Source organism: Poecilia reticulata, linkage group LG4 (genome assembly GCF_000633615.1).
Source record: "Poecilia reticulata strain Guanapo linkage group LG4, Guppy_female_1.0+MT, whole genome shotgun sequence".
NCBI lineage: Eukaryota > Metazoa > Chordata > Actinopteri > Cyprinodontiformes > Poeciliidae > Poecilia > Poecilia reticulata.
Window position 1 is genome coordinate 792,175 of NC_024334.1, and position 20,669 is coordinate 812,843.

The window sequence follows — 20,669 nt, forward strand, 5'->3', positions numbered from 1 at the left end:
CACACACACACACACACACACACACACACACACACACACGCAGTCTATCGCAAGTTGATGAGTCGTTCAGTGGCTGCACACTCAAAGTTTATGGAAAAACACTGAATGCAATAAGTGAGAAATAAAACTTTGCTCAGGGGACGTAATGGGCGCTGCTGTGTATCAAAATGATTGCTCCCAAACACACATGCCAGCTCAGAGAAGAAAGCACATAATGACTCTGACCTGAGACTTTGCTTTTAATTAATATTGCTAGACTAACAGTTACTGTGAAATTAATCTGGGAAGCCATAAACTGCCAGCTGGGATTTGCATAAAAGAACACACACAGAGTTGGAGATTTATTTGGATTTTAAGAACTATTTAAAATGAATTTATGCATCCCAAATTCAAATATACTGGAACTTGGCCCACGCATCATATCAAATCACAGTGTGCAATACTGCTCCATCACGAGGGACTTTTATTTGTGTACGAATTATGATCTCTTTCTTTCAAGTAAGTGTCTGAAGAAACTAAATGCTATATATATGCTGATTTCTGAGGACGAGCATCTAGAAATGATGTGACGGACAAATGGAGCTTCATTAAATCCTCATTACTTCAGCTTCACGGAGCTGGCATTTCTGTATTTACTGTCCCGCTTCTGTGCTTTCCTTTGAACAGGAGTTAACGTGAAGAACAATCAACAATAATTCAGTCATATTTTAGACTCTCGCTCTTCTTGTCTCCTTCGTAACGTTGTGTTTATTGGGCACAGAAATATTCATGGAAATCATTTGTCCATCCAGCTTTTTTTTGCCGTCTCTGCTGCTATAGAGCTTTGACTCTAACAAGAGCTGTTTGCTCTGCCTAACGGTAATAAAGATTCACACAGAGAGACACTGAGCAATCAATGGGGGTTTTTATGCCACTTAGCTTCAGAGTGAGGATATGTTTTCTGCTTTAAGCACTCTCATTACCAGACCAGCTTTCCCTATAATGACTTAACCTAAGACGATAATTACCAATAACATGCTTTCTCACTCATTTCATGTTGAAAAGTTAATTTGCTGTCCAAGTCATTTCAAAGGTACTGATCAGAAATATGCAAATTCTGATTTTCTTTCATTCTTCTTGAGGTATGACTGTACAAAGCACATCTTTAGTAAAATAACCTTGCATGTTGGGTAGAAGTGTTGAAAAAAAATGTCTAGACTTTCTTACAGCGATCATGAATTGACCAAAGCTGGTAGAGATCCTCAGTACCAAAACTGTTTTACAGCAATGGGTTAACCAACAAACCAACTTAAAACATATAGCAGAGTGGTCAAGTGTTTAACATGAACAGCCATTTTTCACATCTTCATATACTAGAACTTACAAATAAGCATGTTTTCTTGGTCTAATATAATACTCATAGAGCAGAATTTGCCCTACAGAGGAATACAATTGCTAGACTGCTTATTCATTCTTGCATTGTTCATGTCTTTTAGCCAGCTGTGCTAAAAGAGATGTTTTAGCATGGTCGCAAGTAAAACTGTACCAATATATTCAATATAATAATATTTACTATCATATGTCAGCACATAACCACAGTTCATTATTTGGGTGAGTTAGGGAGAGTCAAACTTTCAGCGGATAACTGAGTAAAGCAAATTTGTTGCATTTTATTTTTTTGAGCTTTAAACCAGTTTATGATAATGAATGTAGATTTGGAAATGTACATGGAGAGTTTTGTTTTAGAAACAGCAACAAATCTGATCAGTGCATTTCTATTTACAAGTCACTTACTTCAGGTCCAAGTCTGCTATAACTTTGTCCATTTGGATGGTTGCCCTCACGTTTGGCAACGGCGCAGCATTGCTGCTGATATATTCAGTGCATAGACTTAGACCTTAAATCAAATCTCCTGTTCAATACACTCTATTCAACAAGTAACTATACTGTCATCAGTTTATTAAGTGTATTATTTATCTCGTTAGAAATCTAAATCAGGATTCATGTTCAAAGAGAAACCGTGAATATCTAAATTCTCAATCAAAAAGTGCTTTTATTTTGAAAAAAAAAATAGAAGTGCATTTCTAAAGTTATGGGGTTTAGAAGTGATTGAACTGGTTCAGCGCTCACCTATTGGGAACAACTCCACTGCATTTTTACTTCATGATAAAGAAATGCATCCTTCTCATTGTCCAGCCCACTCCAGAGCACAGGATTAGATTTTTTATTCATAACGCTGCTCAGAGAGCTCTTGCCAGCAAATAAGGGTTACAGACCCTGCCTGTGTCCTGCAGTGAGTGCAGACCCCTTACCCACACAACATCCTTCTCCTGACACCCCAGGGAAAGCAGAGGCGGCTGGCTGCAAACTTGCCATTATTGTGGACTAAAGAAAAGGATGGCAAATATTTATCTTTGAACAGATTGCTGTGCGGGCCCTGCATGCGAAACAAGCCTCTCTTTTCAGAGTCCCGCTGAGTGAGAATGGTGTAGGATGTCACATTGTAGTTAGGGGTTCTGGAATGGATGAGTAATTGGTGTTTATACAAGGGTGAGTGTTGGTGTGTGAATTTGCTCAAGTATATATGGGATCATGAATGGATTTTGGTGAGAACATCAATCTGTGGCAGTGTGTATGCCTTCTCCCGAGTGAATAACTGGCTTACCCACAGCTTTGCAGGTCTTTGAGGCAGGGTCCATCTCGTAGCCTTCATAGCACTCACATTTATAATCCCCTTTGTAATTGATGCAGATCTGACTGCAGGCATCTGGGTTCTCACACTCATCTATGTCTATGGAAAGAGAAATATAAAGAGAATGTAAATCAATGTAAAATATATATATATAAACCAGCTACAGACCATGTAATATGTTTTCAGGATATTGCTTATTTAGAAAGTGTAAGGAACTTATTAGATTCACAGATTACACTTTTCCTGATCAATACCAATTTCAGATTTTGCTTGAAGTCCAACTTTCCAATTCTGAATGCAAAGAATAAAAGCAAATCTTTATTTAACCTGCTCATCACCAATCAGAGACGATCAAGAAAAAAAAAAAACTAAGTTAGATCTTCTTATAATAGTTTCAAAATATGTTTAGTAAGAAACAAGACAAACATTTGGCTGCAAAAGGAAACAATAGACTGAAAAGGAGAGCAATTTCATTCATCTATTGTGAGCAGCTGTGAAGCTTCCCATAAGACCAGAATCATTTTGATGAGGCAGAGAAAAAAAACACAAATAAATCAGTTGCATCTCTGCGTGTACAGGAGAATTCCCAGAGCTCATAGTCTTGCCCATCTGTGCCTCCTGATGCTTTGTCCTTCCTCCCTCTCTGTGCACCACTCTATCTGCTCTGCTCAAAGACATTGATATACAAGATCATCTAGTTGAAAGCACTCCAGCACAAGTACAACTGAAATTTTACAGTTTGCCTTTCATGTTTGTTTTCTTCACATGCAGATGGATTGGAAAACCTGACTAGAATTCAGTCAACAAAGAAAAAAAAAACTTCAAATTTGTTTTGTGAAAATGCAAGTCTTTATTAACAAAACATCCTTTAATATTTATTAAAAGTCTTGCTGAAAATGATTCACCCCAGCCATTGTTTCTCCATATATCTAAAATCAGGTTTCAGGGGCAACAAGATGGAGAGGGAAGCCACACGTTCCCCTCCCAAGCGACATCCTCCAGCTCAATATTGGGGATCCCAAGGCGTTCCCAGGTACGATGGGATATATAATCCCTTCAGTGACTTCTGGGTGCCAGGGAAGACCCTGAGGGGGATCCCAATGAGATATTCAAACCATCTCAACTGACTGCCTTTAATGTGGAGAAGCAGCAGCCCTACTTTGAAGAAGAACTCCTGGAAGATACTGGCATGGATATCGCAGTCAGCTAATGTGAAATCTGGTCAAATTTGACAAACTCTGTTGCAAACAACTATTTTGTTGTTTTAATTATGTGTGAGCAACATTTAAAGTTGGTTATTACAACAAAACAGTGCTTTCCTAAATATTGAAGATGCTCGTCGTAACAGGGCCGACAAATTCTGAGACTGTTGTCATTAAAAGCAGCATTTTATATGTTAATTTAGAGAAAAAGCCTGAAATATTATCAAATGATTCCGTTTGATTTGTTCCAGCTGCTAGTTTGTGTACTTTGATAGTAAACATAATTTAGAGCGGGAGATTATTAATTTTAGGTCTAACTGGCCGAGGTTAAAAATATGATTAGCAAAACTGCTTTTTGGATTATGCATGTTTTATTGGAATAATGGAGGAGAGGTAGGATTCAGACTGAGTTTCTACACAGAGAACCAAAGGGTCACAATAGACAAGCAATTTGAATATAGAAGGTATTTTTTTAAGCAAAAAAAAAAAAAAAGAGGAATGAAAAACAGACTAAAAAGGTTTAGATGATATTTTGACTGGATGAGCTCAGAGAAGCTCCCAGGTTCACGCCATTAAAACAGCAGCATTCTGCATAAAATACTTTCTTTACCTCCACAAGTCTTTTTGTCCAGGAGTTTGTACCCGGAGGGGCAGTCACACTCATAACCAATTCTCCGGTCTCTGCAGATGTGGGAGCACCCGCCATTGTTGTCTGCACACTCGTTCAGGCCTGCGGAGAGAGGAGCGGCGGGGCGGGAGGGATGGAGGAAAAAGGACAGACAAGTGAGCGGAGGAACAGAGGGAAGTGAAGAGCAGCTGAATATTGATGAAATAACTCCAGCAGATTTTTTGGTCAGAATAACTCAGGCTGCAAAGCACACAAAGAAAACGCTGGACAGAAAGACAAAGCGGCCCAGATGGTGTGTGTGGATAGTTTTAATCAACCTGCCAGTCAAGATAATTCTACCCTGTCAAGTGTGCCTGTATACATCAGAATTTCCATTCAGAAGGCCAGTAAGCTTAAAAGCCATAGAAAATGTGGTAGAAAATTGTGTTTGCTTCAATTATTAACTTGTTCATAGCTGGGCAGTGCAGCTTCCACAGCTAAAGAATCCATTCTTAACCAGGTACCACTTCACTTTAACAGCCAAGTGTCAGACAAGCACCTCCACGTTTCTTTTTGTCCATTTCCTCCTCTTTTTGTCTACAAGAAGACCTGATTGGATTTTCCCTATTTTCCTTCCAAACCGTTTTATGTCCATTTCTGCACCGCCGCTTATGTCCCTTTGTCTTTCAATCACCCTCCAGGGAACCAAGAGAGATCACTGCAGAGCTGAAGCTGGTACTTCATTACAGATTTACATTAAAGATTTAGGCTTAAGGCTACAGGTACAGCTGAGGGACAGAGACTTTGAGTGAGACAGAGAGATGAGGAAAGAAGCCATGAATGACTAAAAACTTGGTTAGAATAGTCTTTAGGTGAAATTAAAGTCGTAATTCATCCTGTAATAAATGCATAAAAAAAAAATCTGTCGGTTTTGCTAAAACTATTGTTCTGTTCATTTTATTCATGAAGGTGAAGATTAATAAATTATATCACTGAATTGTTTTTACTTTTAGTAATTCAATTCAAAAAGTGAAAAAAATTAAGAATTTCATTAAACATAGACTGATATATTTCAGTAATTTACTTATAATACATTTTGGCTTATAATTCTTGGATCCGTAAAGCAAAACCCAATTGAAATATATTTTTGTGTTGAATTATGGAAATGTTAAGACCAACACAATCATGGGAAAGATTCCTGGTTTTATAGTTGCCTTGTACAAAAAATATTGACACACACAGGAGGGTAAAGGTAAGCCATAAAAGGTCATTGTTAAAAAAAAAATCTCATTAAAGAAGAAAGGTGTTGTGGAAAATGGTGCAAAAACTAGAAAACTGCAAAGCAAGACCATTTGTTTTAGAAACTCACAAGATTAACAAGAACATACTGTACATGCCATCATGTCCTGGTTCAAAATGCTTTTATGAGGTGAGTGGCAGTAGCTGAATAAAAGTAAAAAAAAATCAGTTTTAGCATTACAGTAAGTTTGCAGAAAGTTTTGTGGATGTTTAAGAGAAGTTTTGTAATAAACTGACAAATAGTTTCTAAGATTGAGCTTTGAAGGCCCATTTCAACAAAAATGAAAAAAAATAAAAATAAATAAATAAAAACAATGCAGTAAATTGTTCAAAATATTAATTTATGATGAAAATAAATTGTATGTAATATCAATGATATTGGGTAATAATAACAGCACATACATATCTCCTTACAGATCAGAGTGATCTTGAAAGACAACCTGCCCTTATAAAATTGTCTATTACATACAGTAAAATTACGTTATACTCCACTTCAGAGAAAACATTGCCCAGTGCAGCTTCCTGAGAAACTTCAGACTCTTTTTTAAGCACTCTAAGACAAGACTTACCAATGTGATGCAAATAACTTCATCTGAAATTATAGGAGGTTCCTTACATTTCTTTAAATAAATTAAAAAAAAACTTTATTGATCTCATTATGAGGTTAGATGTTCCATCTGTCCTTCTCTGTTTGCTTTGCATCTAATTAGAAATGTGTGATTAGAGATCAAGATGTGGTAATTATGTGTGACAAAGTGACAATCTGCATGACTCCTTATAGATAATGTAGTGCAGTCACGTTTTCCTGCTCAAGATTGCAGTGAGAGAGAGCAGGGCCTCTCCGTTCTTTGATCACGACACACAGCTGAGAAGTGTCCTAATTTACCCAGCCTTGATCCAATGAATCTCCCGTTTCCATGAGAAGCGACCACCCACACAATTTAAACCACTCATACATTTGCAGGTATATCACCCCGGCACATCTGAGGTGGTGAAAACTGATGAGCCTCAGAATATCTCAGGGTTTTGCCTGTTTGAAGTGAGATGATCTTACCACACTCTTTCACTGGCTCATCAGACCAGTCTTTGCAGTCTTTTACATTGTCGCACACCTTGCTGCTGTCGATACACTCTCCGTTCTTGCAGCGGAACTTTTTTGGTCCGTCACACTTTGTAACTGGAAAGAAAATGGAAAAAAGGGGGGAAGGGTAGTTACTTTGTATTTGTATTTTCTAAAATTTAAATGAACTAAATTTGTCTAACAATTTTGTAGTCATAACAACCACTCAAAGTGCTATGACAGTAGAGTCACATTCACTCAGCTGGAATCAGAAAAATGAACAAAATGTAAAATATGTATTTGGTGTTTGAGTTACTTGATCAAGGCCACATTTACATGTGACCGCAAATAATTTCTGAACTGAACTGGCAACTTTCTAAACTACTTCTCCCTGTTGTTGCACATTTAATTACAGCCCTGTTTCACTAAAGCAGCTTATTTGACAGGTTTTCTGTATTCCCTACATGGCTAGCTGCAGACAGCTGCCATTATCTGGGCTTTTTACAGTTGTTTCACACCCTCTATCTTTTCTGATGATGGTGCAACACAAGATTTGAAGCTTTTGATGTTTAAGAACATAACCTTGCTTTGAAGTTTTTCAAAGCCTCATTCCTAACTTGTCTGCAGTCTTCTGGGATGCTATCTAAAAAAATTAAAAAAAACATCTGATATCTTATTGTGTAACATCTGATATCTTATTGTGTAACCAACACCAACTTCATTTACTAATTCCTTGACTTCTGAATTGTATGTGAAACAAAATATATTTAAAAACTGTGACAACCATATATAGTCTTTCTTCCACGCTACATTTATGTGTTACTTTGAGTTATTTTTATCATTAAATCCTAATAAATTACATTAAAGTTTGTGGTTGTAAAATGGCAAAATGGGGTAACAGGGATTTTACAAAGCAGTGGATTTAGGACATTTTAAAGTTTATAATATGTGACATTTAGCTTCTTGTTACCACTAAACCACTAAATTAATATATGTCTGTTAGTGAAATACTGATATTGTCTTATCGTTTGGCACAGTGCTGTAGTACAGGGATATATTGTGAATGGTTAGTCTAAATACAAAAAGAGAATTTTTTATGTCCATACTCCTAAGTGGTCTTTCTTGGAGATTATCAAGCCATTTGAGATGTTTATACTGCACATCCCAGTGGATCTCATTAAAAATATTAAATGGACAAATGTTTAGGGTAAATAAATTAGACTCAAACAACTGAAGAAATCCTGAAGCTTGTTGCATGGAAACAGAGATTGCATTTGTGTTTGGCTAGAGAGAATAAAAAAAACAAAAAACAGCATAACTTAGATTTTAAAGCAAACATTTCACTACCCGACTAAGAAGAAGTATTTTAATGTGATAAGTTACCATTTACACAGCCAGCCTCGTCGCTGTAATCCGGGCAGTCGTGGACTTTATTACACTGTTTGGTGCCATGGATACAGGAGCCATCGCCACACTGGAACTCATCAGGTCGACATGTAAGCAGCGCTGAGGGGCACAAACACAAGGAGCAATTAGCTGAACGTTAACATTTTCACTGCAAAATTGATTTTAAAATTGAGAGCTTGTTGAGGATGTGCAATTTTGTGCATTTATTTTCTATTAAATGTCAGGGTTTGCACATCTAAAATTAATCAATCTTCCAACCCTTATCTGCACACAGATATCCTCACAACACAAACAGAAAGAAGGGCGTGTTTGTGCTTCAATGTGCTAATACAGACATWKRTKKGGKCKKGSKKYWRCWMYGRAWGSWKSKTTKATKYYSSTSWWKSMYMWWTYYARMWKRYTTTYTMMYYWKKYWKGWRMWKYSWYKTRSKSSWGSWMKWSWGRRRSAWSRGKSCWSAYRTKRKCMWKRWYKRWAKYCYMMRKAAWKWWGMRAMCWSCMWYKRYGKKWRMSGMWWRSAWRKSAYWRAWSRTSKSSWMWMRWGKCTKCATASMCWCWWWARWGTYRGYAYTKRGGSRTWYAWWTACRSMWKYRRWKMWARCAAMWRWAAWYYMSCWKSRYARRWARRRYGKYYKSMWRYTWMMWGTSAGWAGMWMGRKSWCMSKGRMKYAAWMWCYKRMRWMARWMWTSRMRWYWWWMCWMMRKKTKWWWYYKAWRYARRYRCAMAGYSCMMSWSMTMRKSYTKYWCCRYYRMRARMKSTGCTSMTKYYYKCRSSSAAWKYAKYRARMYCYKMSMKSWKMWMAWYRTKRTMMKKMMTRAKSRWGWWKAGYMATGWYWMCGKMWKRMYRWSWRYGSARSWGYTSSYMRSSYMKMWYWTYRAMTSKMRRYCWWKTYKCAKWTRSWYTAWYYTSYTYKCMRSMKWKYGRMMGKKRSWKMKGWMRRKRSRYSKMMGMRSYRRYCTKYMRRRRTTWRYWKKWARWWWARMTGKKRGYYSRSMKYYRYWRYYSCSMKWSWGSTGSMGKKSMCAMYGCMKWYKMYWYMYYSWSYTYYTYMKWYYYYTSMKKYWMKTKSWRMTRKGSSASYYYSCYKMRCTGCWSSWCRKTSWSWYWTWCWTYMYWMRSAAMCCSARAWCMMKTAMAYMTTSWTSWRYRTWMRKMYYYAWYSWYCCRMRWTYRYTYKWYRWKYRWWRWKCMRGCAAACWGWKKYSAWYRYATRYWAMWTWACYARRYSGKWKCMAWSWTYRTMKMKKYWWKRAYGKYGWAYYTYYTTMAWWARCWYRWRWSWKSTYKMSARYYMWKSMARSCKMRGYYWKMWTKSGSRYYGYYWTGKTAAMMWSKTWWCAGTGTTCTTTTATTAATAAAATCAGGTCCAGACCAAATAGTTTTTATTCTAATTTTAAAGCTGCAACTCCTTCATGGCCGTGTTAGACCTGAAAAAATAAGCTTTAAAACGACTTTTGCAACTTCAGTGCATTTTCATTAGTGACTCAAACAGCTTTGGAGAGTCAACGTATTTTCTGCTTAATTAAAAGCCACAGGTTAATTATACATATTCTGTTTCTAACAAAAAGGAGGACATAGAGTCACAAGTTAAATACTGGGACAGCCTAATCAGGTTTAATTAAATAACAAATATGCAAGTTTTTTCTTTTTTTTGTTTTGTTTTTTTTTTAACAACAAATTGGTATATAAGAATATAATGGAATCATATGTTTTTTTCACTGTTGAGGACTGACCAGTTACTGTCTGAATGGAAAGTCAAGAATCCATCCATTTCTTATCCGTGAAAACAGATTAATAAACACTACCAGATTATACTCCATTGCTGAGGGAAAAAGACACTTTAGCTTCTGTCAGAATCAATGAGATTTAAGACACTATTTGAAAGGAAACTGTTTTCGGGGACATGTTGAGAAATGTCTGGTTCATCCAGCGGGGCAGCGAGAGAGAGCAAGACTTTAAGCAGGTAACAAGAAGTTGCCTGCTGAAAGTTACAGAAGTTCAGCAAACGGTACTCTGAAATTTGTCCTGCTCTGTTGGCATCCTTTCAAAATCTCACAGTTCAAATAGTAATCACATTTTCTATAGAATATAGATGAAAATGACGTTTTTAGGAGTGATGTCTAAGCTAATGATGGTGTGTGGACATCCGTCTAGATATTGCAGGTTGTCTAGTCATTGCTATTGCAAAAGAAACCGTAGACCTTATTAGCATTGTGTCCTGATGAAATTAAGCGAAGCATTACAGTGAAGTTTGGTTAGACCACTTAGTAAACCGTAGCAACTTTCACCACATGTAGACATCAACAAATGTCTCTTCACCTTTTGCTTTTAAACCATATATTTGCATGGAGAGGAAAGTTATCTGATGTCTTTTTGATACATCAGAGTATTAACTCTCAAAACAACATATCTTCATGTAAATGTAAGGAATGTAGAATTCGGAACCATCTGATTTACATCTAGAGAAAAACTAGCAATCAGTGATGTCAAAGTGGAATTTGGACTAAAACAGGTGGGACAAAATAAGGAAGATGACATTTAATTGAGACTTTTCATCACCTAACAGCAACTGAGATGTACAAGTTGCATGAGTAACTTGTACATTACTGAGATATAACTTGTACATCTCAGTACAAAATGAGGCAAAAATGAGTTTTAACATCTAAAATTAACTTTAGTCTCTAGCTAATAGTGCAGTATTATTTTCTCAATAAATGTAAACCTTTATCTTAACACTCTGATTTCATTATTTCTGACATTTGAGCTTAGTAAACATGTCCACACAGAAAAGGTGCTGTCCACTCTATCTGGTAGTGTTTAAAAATGATGTGTTCACTGTTTGGAAAAAAAGATTCGATTTTGAGGTCACTTAACAGAGCCGATCATCTGAAAACTGTGCAATTCCGGTCACCAGTCAATATCTCATTTTATGTCTCTGCCATATTTGTTTTTTCTTAGCCTCATGCTTTCTATTTATATTTATTTGCAGTCTTGGCACAGATATCTGCTGATGATATTTAGGAGCTGTCCAGGTTTCAACAGTTTCAAATCAAAATGATCAAAATGGTTTTTTTGTGAGCAAGCCTAGAAGTCCTTCACCGGTCCACATTTAACCTGTTTATCTTGTGCATAAACCCCCACAAATCTGTGTTTCTAAATGTGAGAGCAGATATGTTCTCACTGCAGTGCTCCTTGATCGGTCTGAGTTTTGTGGAAGCATTCATCACAGTGTGGCTGTGCTCATATCATGTCTTACATGCGAAGCTGCTGTGATCTCACTGAGTGGTGTGTGGGAGTGTGAAGAGGAGACCAGATGGGGGTCTCGCTGGATGAAGGACCCTCACTTCCCACTCACACACGCGCACACACACTCAGAAAACGCATACGGTCAAACGTGGCGCTCTTCTTCAGCTTGTGAAGATCACATGGTTGCATAGCAACACACCCAGGGATCATGGTGATACAGTTAGCGGTGATCTTCCTTCAGTTATTTGGTGGCACATTTGTCACAAAGTCTTTGTTCTAAATAAATTGCAGGTGAGCCTTTCATGTGTAGACATCCAGTGGAGGAAAGAGACACACATGAACAATTATACAGCAGGTCATGCATTTCTACTAACATCACATCCATACAACAATGAGCTCAACCTTCAAAGAGAGGCTGTGCATAAAACAGATAAATTAACCATAACACAGCATTAGGATAGTATAATCTGTTATTAGAACTAGCATCAACCTATGTAATTGTTAGTTCAGATGCTTTAAAATGTGCCCTGACAAAGAAACTATTCCTGAAAATACAGCAATAATGTAAGGAGAATTTCAAAATAAACTTCATAATCTTTGTTTTAATAAAGTCAGCCCTTAGTGGATGGACTATTTCATTAGTTTTTCTAATCACTCAGAACAGCGCAGTCTGCTGATGTGCCTGGGGGAATACTATATCACCCTGTGGCAACACAGACAATTGTTAGCAGAATAAATTTGGTCTGTGAGAGATTGTTTGATAGCAATTATAATGACAACATCAGCATCCTTTTATCATCCGGCTGTGTTCAGCACTCATTTGTCAACCCACTCATCACTCCCAACTACACAAACACTGATACAGCCACAGCTGACTTACGACAGTTTGCTTCATCCGATTTATCTTTGCAGTCTGCATCGCCGTCACACTTCCAGTGCATGTGAACGCACTCTCCACTGCCGCACTGGAACTCGCCCGGGCAGCCGGGTTTCTGGGGCTCCGTCCTGCGGCTGCAGCGCTCCATGGACTCGTCCGACTTGTCTTTGCAGTCTGGGTCGCCATCGCAGCTCCACAGGGCGGGGATGCATTCAGAGTCATTGCAACGGAACTCGTGCTGGCCACAGGTGGGGGAAGAGCACTTGTCCTCGTCGCTGGCGTCCCCACAGTCGTCGTCACCGTCGCAGACAAAGATGGGTGCCACACACTTTCCGTTACGGCACTGGAAATCTTTGGAGGGGCAGGCCTTTTCATCTGAGCAAAGGATGGGACAGGGAGACGAAACGGGTCAATAAGATTCCCTTTAATATAATGAGGTAGCTTCTTTTTAATTAGTGCATAAACACCAATCAGCCACAACATTGCATGTGACAATTATACTCTGACAATTATATCACAAATTACCACATAACTATGCAATTTTCTGATGAGAACACTTAGTGTTCATGTGATTGTACTTTATTTCTCCTGAAAACATAGCATAAGTTCATCCTTATTCTATGAACTTATGCTATGTTCATAGCATAACATATATATGTAAACATGTTTATAGACCATATATGCAAAATCACTTCTTCCCTGTGCTTCCTCCACACAGCACCATTAGACTAGCAGTAACAGCACTTAGCAAACACCTGGTAGAATTATGCATCTTCTGGGCTTATCAAACTACAATGTTCCTTATTATTATTGAAAATGAAATGAATGGACAGCATGGAGAAGCATTATTGTGATGACATGCTGAAGGGGGAGTGTCAGAAATGGTAGGAGGTTCTTAAAGTGACAGAGGCCAATTTAATGTGCCTGATGCAAAGTCATGTTTTCTTTGAGTTGTTTTGCATATATAAATTCTTTTCATAACAACTTAGGGTAGTATGGTTACATGGTGTGTTATAAAACGTCACTATGTTCCCAGAAAATAGAGAGAACTTCTCCTACAAAGTAGAATTTAGTTCACTCACATTTTAGATTTGCTGACTGTATTTAGCAAACATAAAAACGACTCGAGTTATTTTTAACTTGAATAATTAGTTCAATTTCTGGACTTTAACAGGACCATCCTACAAAATAAATGTGCTTTCATCTAAATCAATTTCTCGTCAGTTCAGTTGTATGTTTAGTGTATGTGGAAATGTATCAGAGACAATGTAAGTAAGGATGCAGATGTTGAAATTTGATTGCATTTATTCACAGGAATGCTATGGATGGAACACCATGTCTTCTCTCCAGATAAAAGTTTGCATCTTTAATGAGCAGAGTACAATTGGAGGGGTTTCCTTTAGCTTTTGAACTTCTGAGTCTTATGTGTAAAAGGAGGAACTCAGCTGAAAGCAAAAACGTTTAGTTTATTCACCTGAAGTCTGATAGAACAAAATGGCTCATGTGAAAAAAAAAAGAATGAAAGGAGGTTTCAGTAAGGAATGAACAACTCAACAACTGAATGACCATAAAAATAAAACAATGACACAATGACAGAACACCCATTACGATTCACAAAACATTTGTTCCAAAAACTACAAAGTTCTCTCTTTCTCCACTACTCACCAAACAATATAGTGAAAACATATTGTTATCAAAAGGCAAAGAGCAAACAGATTGAAACAAATCTAGTGTGGAAAAATAATGAGAACACGTCTAATCTGGGACACAGCAACAGGTGCTGGCTTTAGTACATGACCTTCTCCAGTAGCGTTTTGGCATGTTTGCACACAAATACTGGTGGAGAATGCATATTCATGTTCGTCTTTTTTATGCTCAATTTGTTGTTGTCTGTTGTCTGTTTCACTTTAACAGGAAAAAAACCTCATTTTCCCAATTTGCCACATGAAAACAGTGACATTTTCCAGGCCCAAACAGGTTAAACAAAAAGCGTTTTCAGAGCAGCTACTTCACAATATCCATCCTTTACCTGCCCACACTGTGCAGCTCATAATGATAACAGGCAATTCTGTTGCTTGGTAGTGATTAGAGCTAGCATGCTAATCACCCCCCACTCAAATCAAAGTAATTTAATAATTATGTAATTTAGATGAGTGGGCTTGTCTAAGGAGTTTCTGCAAAGAAAATCCTCAAATATCAAAAGATATTTTGTGCATAAAATATATAAACATATCCCAGCTAGTGCCAGTTTACCGTTACTTGTGTTAAATCCTTCTGCTTTTTTCTGCTTCAAAGAGTTTTTCATTAACAGCAGGCTGTAGAAGTGTTGGCTATAAAACAGTGAAGCATGGACAAGAAGCTCGGCAGCATTGTTCCCACTGGGGCGCTGAACAACAAGAGACTAAAATCTGTTCTGAAATGCACCATGTTCACTGTAGAAACAATCAGCAAGATTGTTTTTACGGTCTTGCTGATTGTGGGAACAATCAAAGACATTTATGACAGTTTGAAATTTTCACCTTGCATTAAGCTATTCAAATTGTTCCAAGAGTAAAAAAGTAAGTATGAGGTAGTTTGGTAATTATTGTCAAACTGATATAAGAAAATCTGAAATGCATAAAAACAAAATATGCATAGTCTTAAATGCATAGTCGTAATTTTTTTTTTACCACTTTGGATAACAAACAGAACTTCACTGTAGTGTGTGATAGGAATCAATAGGAAAATATGTATGACTGTATCATATCAACCTCTTGAGACGACATATTGTGAATTAGCACTATATAAATGAGCTGAATAGAATCTTCCTAATATTTGATCCCAATAGGAATCAGGTGACTTATATGATGCATAATTTGTAAAACAATGAACAAACACTTAAAAATGAATTCAAATCTTATGCTGACAGAAAAGTTGGAACCTTGAATCCAACTAGATTGTATGGCCTTCGGCTAGTAAGTGGTACCAAGAGGTGAGGGTTTCCAATGTTTAAAGATTCATGAGACATGATCAAGAAAAGATCCATTTTCTTAGTGGTGTAATGAGATCTTATGGAAAAAAATATTTCTCACCAAAGGGACTCATGAAGCACCATGTAGTTGCTGTCAAGCATTACTTTGTCCGGCAAAATATTTCTAATATCTTATGAATCTCGGATATGAAGGCAAGTCCTTGAGGCTTCACACACTGTTGCATCCATGTTTGAGACATGAGACACAAACAGAAAGAGACAGTTTCTTTCAGAAGTCATATTGATATATTTTGAACAATATCCTAACATTCTTTGAAACAAATGTTAATATTACACATTTTTCAACACAATAGAAATATAAAATCTCATTAAAGAACGCAGCTCACAATGTGGTAAAGTTATTTTAAAAACAAACAAAAAAAACTCAACCATTTTCAATCCAAAGATAAAACATGAAAAATGCTATTGAAATAATTTCTTGACTAACATTTGTTTCTATCATCTGGAAGGATAAGTGATAAAAACATTCTCATAGCCTAGTTTTAAACCTCAAGAGCAGAAACTTCTGAAGTATGCAACATTCTTTCATCTGGCATTTTTCTACTGCAGAGAGACAAAGAGCAAAGGGAAATGTCAATAACACAGTGTTACTTAAATCCTTTAGTCTTGTCTTGGGTCAATAAATCAGTTTTGCCTGCAGATACCCAGAGGATCTTACTGGTGGTAGATTCATCAGCAGATGTACAAATGCGTTTTCCTATCACAAGAGACCTAATCCACAGATCAGAAAGCTGATTTGATACAAGCAAGACAGGTAGTGCAGACTGTTAWACTGTAAGAGAAAAGAAATGCATTCCAAACACAGAGAGTGTGGTCAGCAACATGTCTAACCAATTAAAGAGGGGGGAAAAAAAGTAAATGCATTTTAAATATCTTAAATATTAGTAATTGCAGAGTTGCTTTTCGCATGTCTAAAATTTCTGAGAACAATTATTAAAAGCTTAATCAGATGACTCACACTTTGCTTTTCAGCTGGTCTCCTGACTCACAGCTATGCAGATCCACTAGATCATTTAAGTAATTGCAATTGTAATTAAGTTGCATTAATCTGTACCTGATTACATCTAGACCTTAACCTGTCGCCRTAGGTGCTTTGGCTTAGCTTGAGGTCACAGTTTTCTATCCATCCTCTTCCAGACACACCAATGGATAGCTAATAGATGGGATAGTGTGACGGGGCACAGCTCATTCACCTCCTGGAGGACAATTCATCAAACTCTTGTCCAGTACAAACAAGCAAACAGCAAACTCTTATGTATAAATCCATTAATAATTTATTGCATGTRTGTATAAGTGTGTGTGTAGAAACACAAATATGGGCTCTACTAAGCTAATGTGAAGCAACTTCACAAATATACTCTTGACTACAACTATATGGTTTTAATGTTTCTGCAGCGAAGAATCGAATCAGACTGTGGTCTAACACATCGCATCATGTACATGTGAGCATGCATGGGCTTAATGGCACACACACACACACACACACACGCGCGCGCGTGCACGCACACATCTATAAACCAAAGTTCTCCAGGTGTCCTGCCAGAAATAGAAGTGTATAAAATCCAGTGTTTAATGCCAAGGAGCAGCTCTAACTGCAGTCTATTTCATTTTGTGGCACCAGTGGACTTAATTGACAGTAATTAGACAGGAAACAGGCAGAAAGARCAGGGAAAGGAARTCCATMAAAGATCTCTAGTTGGGAATTCAAACCTTGCTTTGCATCACTCCATACAAAGCAACACCCCCCATGTTGTTTTGTCATACATTTTTGTTAAGGTGCACAAATCATTGTCCAACCACCAAATCACTTTTCTGAGCAATCTCACACACATCCTGTATTTACCTTCAACCAAGGTTGGGAAAATGGGGGSGATGAAAGGCGGATAGAAGAAACAAGAAGAGTTAAAAAGCTGCTTTTTGTGACAAAATAAACTTTCAATTTAATRTGCAGTGTCCTTTAATTATGTTTTGTGGGATCATTTAAGATGTTTATTTATKTTTTTTACAATTGATTTGCACTGACATCAGCAACACGATAAAGGAGAGGAGACGTCAGGGAGAGAAGATTAGAYAAACAACAATCTAGCTTCAACTCTGGATGTTTTCTTTCTCCATGTAAAGATGCGTTTCTACAGTCTGAGTTCACTGAATAATAAACACATGCAAGTGAAAAGCAGGTTATTTAAGATCCGATTTTAAGCTGAACCCTTGAGGCCAAACATCGATCCAGAAGAGTACTGCTCATGTATGTTGCAGCAAGGAAAACCAGTTATTAAAATCAAAAGGTCTCTGACAAAGTTGTACAATCTCATCTGTTATGTTTCAGTGTAGTTAAATAGGAATATTGCTTTTTATTGTGTTGATTAGAGACAATAAAATCAAAACATGACAATTTTTACACATCAAAAAATACTGAACAAAAAATTGTGAAAATGCCCGCAAGAGATGTAAAACCTGCACATTTATGAACTGTAGCATTTTAAAAATATCAGTGACCATTACTCAGTGTCTATGAAATCATTAAAATAGCCGGAGGATCAAGAGCGCCAGAGGCGTTTTCTTTCCTGAATCATCAGGAGAAAGATGGCTGTGTGTTGGCCAAGCTTAGAAATGTTAACCAGCCAATTACCTCAGGTCAAAACTCCGAGGAGTTGGGGTGAAAAAGAAAGCGGATGTTAGGAGAGAAGAGACAGAAATTGATTATAATGCCGATGCAACATAGTTTACGCCTCTTTATGCCTGTGTGTATGTGTATTTAGTCAACCTGACACGCAGCCACTCTCCAGAGCTCTCACCATGTGTTTATCTGTGTTTTAGCAGCATTAGATATTGGAGGCATCAGCGCAGAAGGGAGGCAGAAACAAACAAACACACGTAAACCACCAGACAGGGGGGCTTCCGTTCTGCAGATCTTCAACGTAACGCAACATAAAAGTGTTTCTGTATCCCAAATGGAAAAAAATAAAAAATATTTAGACAAGATGGCATTTCAAATACACCTACTTACTGACAACTAGAAAGAAAGATGATAAAAAATTCACTTTCCAGCTGCATGGGCAGATGGGATTTAAAAAAAGAACAATGCTGACATATGTTGGGAAGCGCATGCTTTGGTTTGAAGATGAAATAAAACAAAGGAAATAAAAGAAGAGATGGGAGAACGGTGCCTTCATGTTGAAGTTACACAGCAACAAGAACTTTTTACTCAGATTTTTCAGGCAATAAAAGATTATAGTASCCTCAATGCCGATTTAATTACTGATAATCCCAGAAGTAATTTTTATGAAAATCCAACTAATTCTTCAATTTGTCTTTTACAGAAAATTTGAAAGATTTTGTTTTGTTGAGGCATTTACATAAAATCATTGTTAACATAAAACAACTTCTACAAATTTTAAATCCATGAACTGGATACAAAAGTTTCAACTTAATTATGGATTTTCTCTACAGAAGACATACATCTGGATAACAGTTCATCTAGAGCGTCATGTTGTTGCAGCAATTGGCAGGCTTCTGGCACAGTTCTGATTGGATGTGTTATATCACCACTACTTGGCAAAATTACCAGGCCACAATTTAATTGACTGGTTTACTGGCACAGGCCTGGTTTTCAAACACAGCCCTTCATTTTTCATGATACAGTTTGGGACTTTTTAGAAGCCTGATGTCAGTCTGCTTTTCCCATTCTAAAGCCAGATTTGATTGTTTTAGGTTGATAATCAATCATATATCCTTTGATTAAAGTTGAAGTTGAAGAATTTGGAGGTAGTCCCCCATCAGACTTGTGTAATGCCTGAGTTACACTGTWTCAAAATTGCTCATCAATGCTGTCTTTTATCACATCTAGTCATAAAAAAAAAATCCCCATGTCCATATGCTGAACATGTGGACATCCCAATGTAAAACCCACTTCTCTGTGGACAATGACTGGTGTTCAACCAGTTTCCAGTTCATGGCAGGCTTGACACTCTGTGGCTCCTGAATATTTTATTCAGTGTATTTTCATACGAGGATGGAAACAACTGGGAGCTGCAACCAGAAAGAAGAGTTCAAATGCACATCAAAATGAGTTTTGGATTTAATAAAGCAGGGACGCATTAAGCTTTTGTAATCGTCTTTCTAAAGATATTAATCTTAGTAACCATGGCTTTGCCAAACAACCGAATTACTGAATAAGACTGATCAAATATCCAGCCAGGATTGTGCCATAAGCTTGAAGGCATTTTTCCAAATCTCTTTGGTAGTATCTGAAAATATTCAAGTCTGCATGCAAAATTTTGATTAAGTGCGAGAAAATCCACAATAATTTTTATCCTTCTATCGCTAATTCTTGTTATTAAATCCAGTTTAGTTGATTGTTGCTACAGTTTAACTGGGTTAAAAAAAGCGCAAAACAATAGAAAATTCATGCCCATGATGCACATATTTACATACATACTGTACATACATTACTGTAAGTACAGCTAATTTTTGAAATGCACAAAGCACATCTAACTTGTTCATGGTTGATTTAAGGTCACAGGAACTTTGCACAGCAATAAATGACACCAACTCACAAGAAATATTCCTTCTACCATCAATTCCACAACAAAATTTTAAATGGAGATTCTTTGCACACCTACATTGGTTACACTGACTTTGTTATGTGTATGTCAAATTTAGAGTAAAAAGCCACAAAGGGAAATGCCTTGATGTAGTCTGGCAGCGGAGCCAGGAGAATCCAAGAGAAAYRGCAGCTTATGAAGAGAAAAACAGAACTGAATTCRCAGAGAGGCTGAAACTYTTCATGCTACCTGACTGGTGAACCTGAGGGAATGTCACTTTTTAACCACATCCATGACAAGAGGCCACTGTGGGATTTGTGCACATGCATGTTTCGACAGCTCAATCACAATGTCATGTGACAGCAGTTTAKGCTTGAATATGAAATGTTTTACTAGCCGTCCCAGTGCAATGATTGTGTGTGCAGATGGGTTGTGATGAATGTCCTTGTAAAGATATTGAAGTAGGTGGAACATAATGAGTRTTTGTGGGSMGTTCTAAAGATTTAGTCACTTGTTTGTTTTGATGTCTTGGATTATCATCAGTATTTACACCCCATGATAAACACAAGCAGCTGAACAACCTGTTTRCATGTGGCGTTCCCTTCTACAATATTCAGTCCGAGAACTTTGTGATATGAATTAACCATGAATTATATAAAAAAAGAGGGAAAAATAAGATGAAAGTGTTTAATCTATTACGGATGAAAGTGTTTAATCTATTACG

The 20,669-nt window shown here is 37.2% G+C and overlaps 1 protein-coding gene across 4 annotated transcripts in view; it reads right to left on the minus strand.

Annotated features, from left to right (window-relative positions):
- lrp8 (low density lipoprotein receptor-related protein 8, apolipoprotein e receptor) overlaps nucleotides 1–20,669 on the minus strand; it is a 161,073-nt gene that overhangs the window by 38,920 nt on the left and 101,484 nt on the right. For all 4 annotated transcript variants that reach the window (XM_008406182.2, XM_008406181.2, XM_008406179.2 and 1 more), the window contains exons 5-9: nucleotides 12,374–12,745; nucleotides 8,223–8,345; nucleotides 6,834–6,956; nucleotides 4,484–4,603; nucleotides 2,645–2,770 (exon numbers count right to left, since the gene is read on the minus strand). In XM_008406182.2, coding sequence (XP_008404404.1) covers nucleotides 2,645–2,770; nucleotides 4,484–4,603; nucleotides 6,834–6,956; nucleotides 8,223–8,345; nucleotides 12,374–12,745 — 864 coding nt within the window. The remainder of the gene's footprint in view (nucleotides 1–2,644; nucleotides 2,771–4,483; nucleotides 4,604–6,833; nucleotides 6,957–8,222; nucleotides 8,346–12,373; nucleotides 12,746–20,669) is intronic.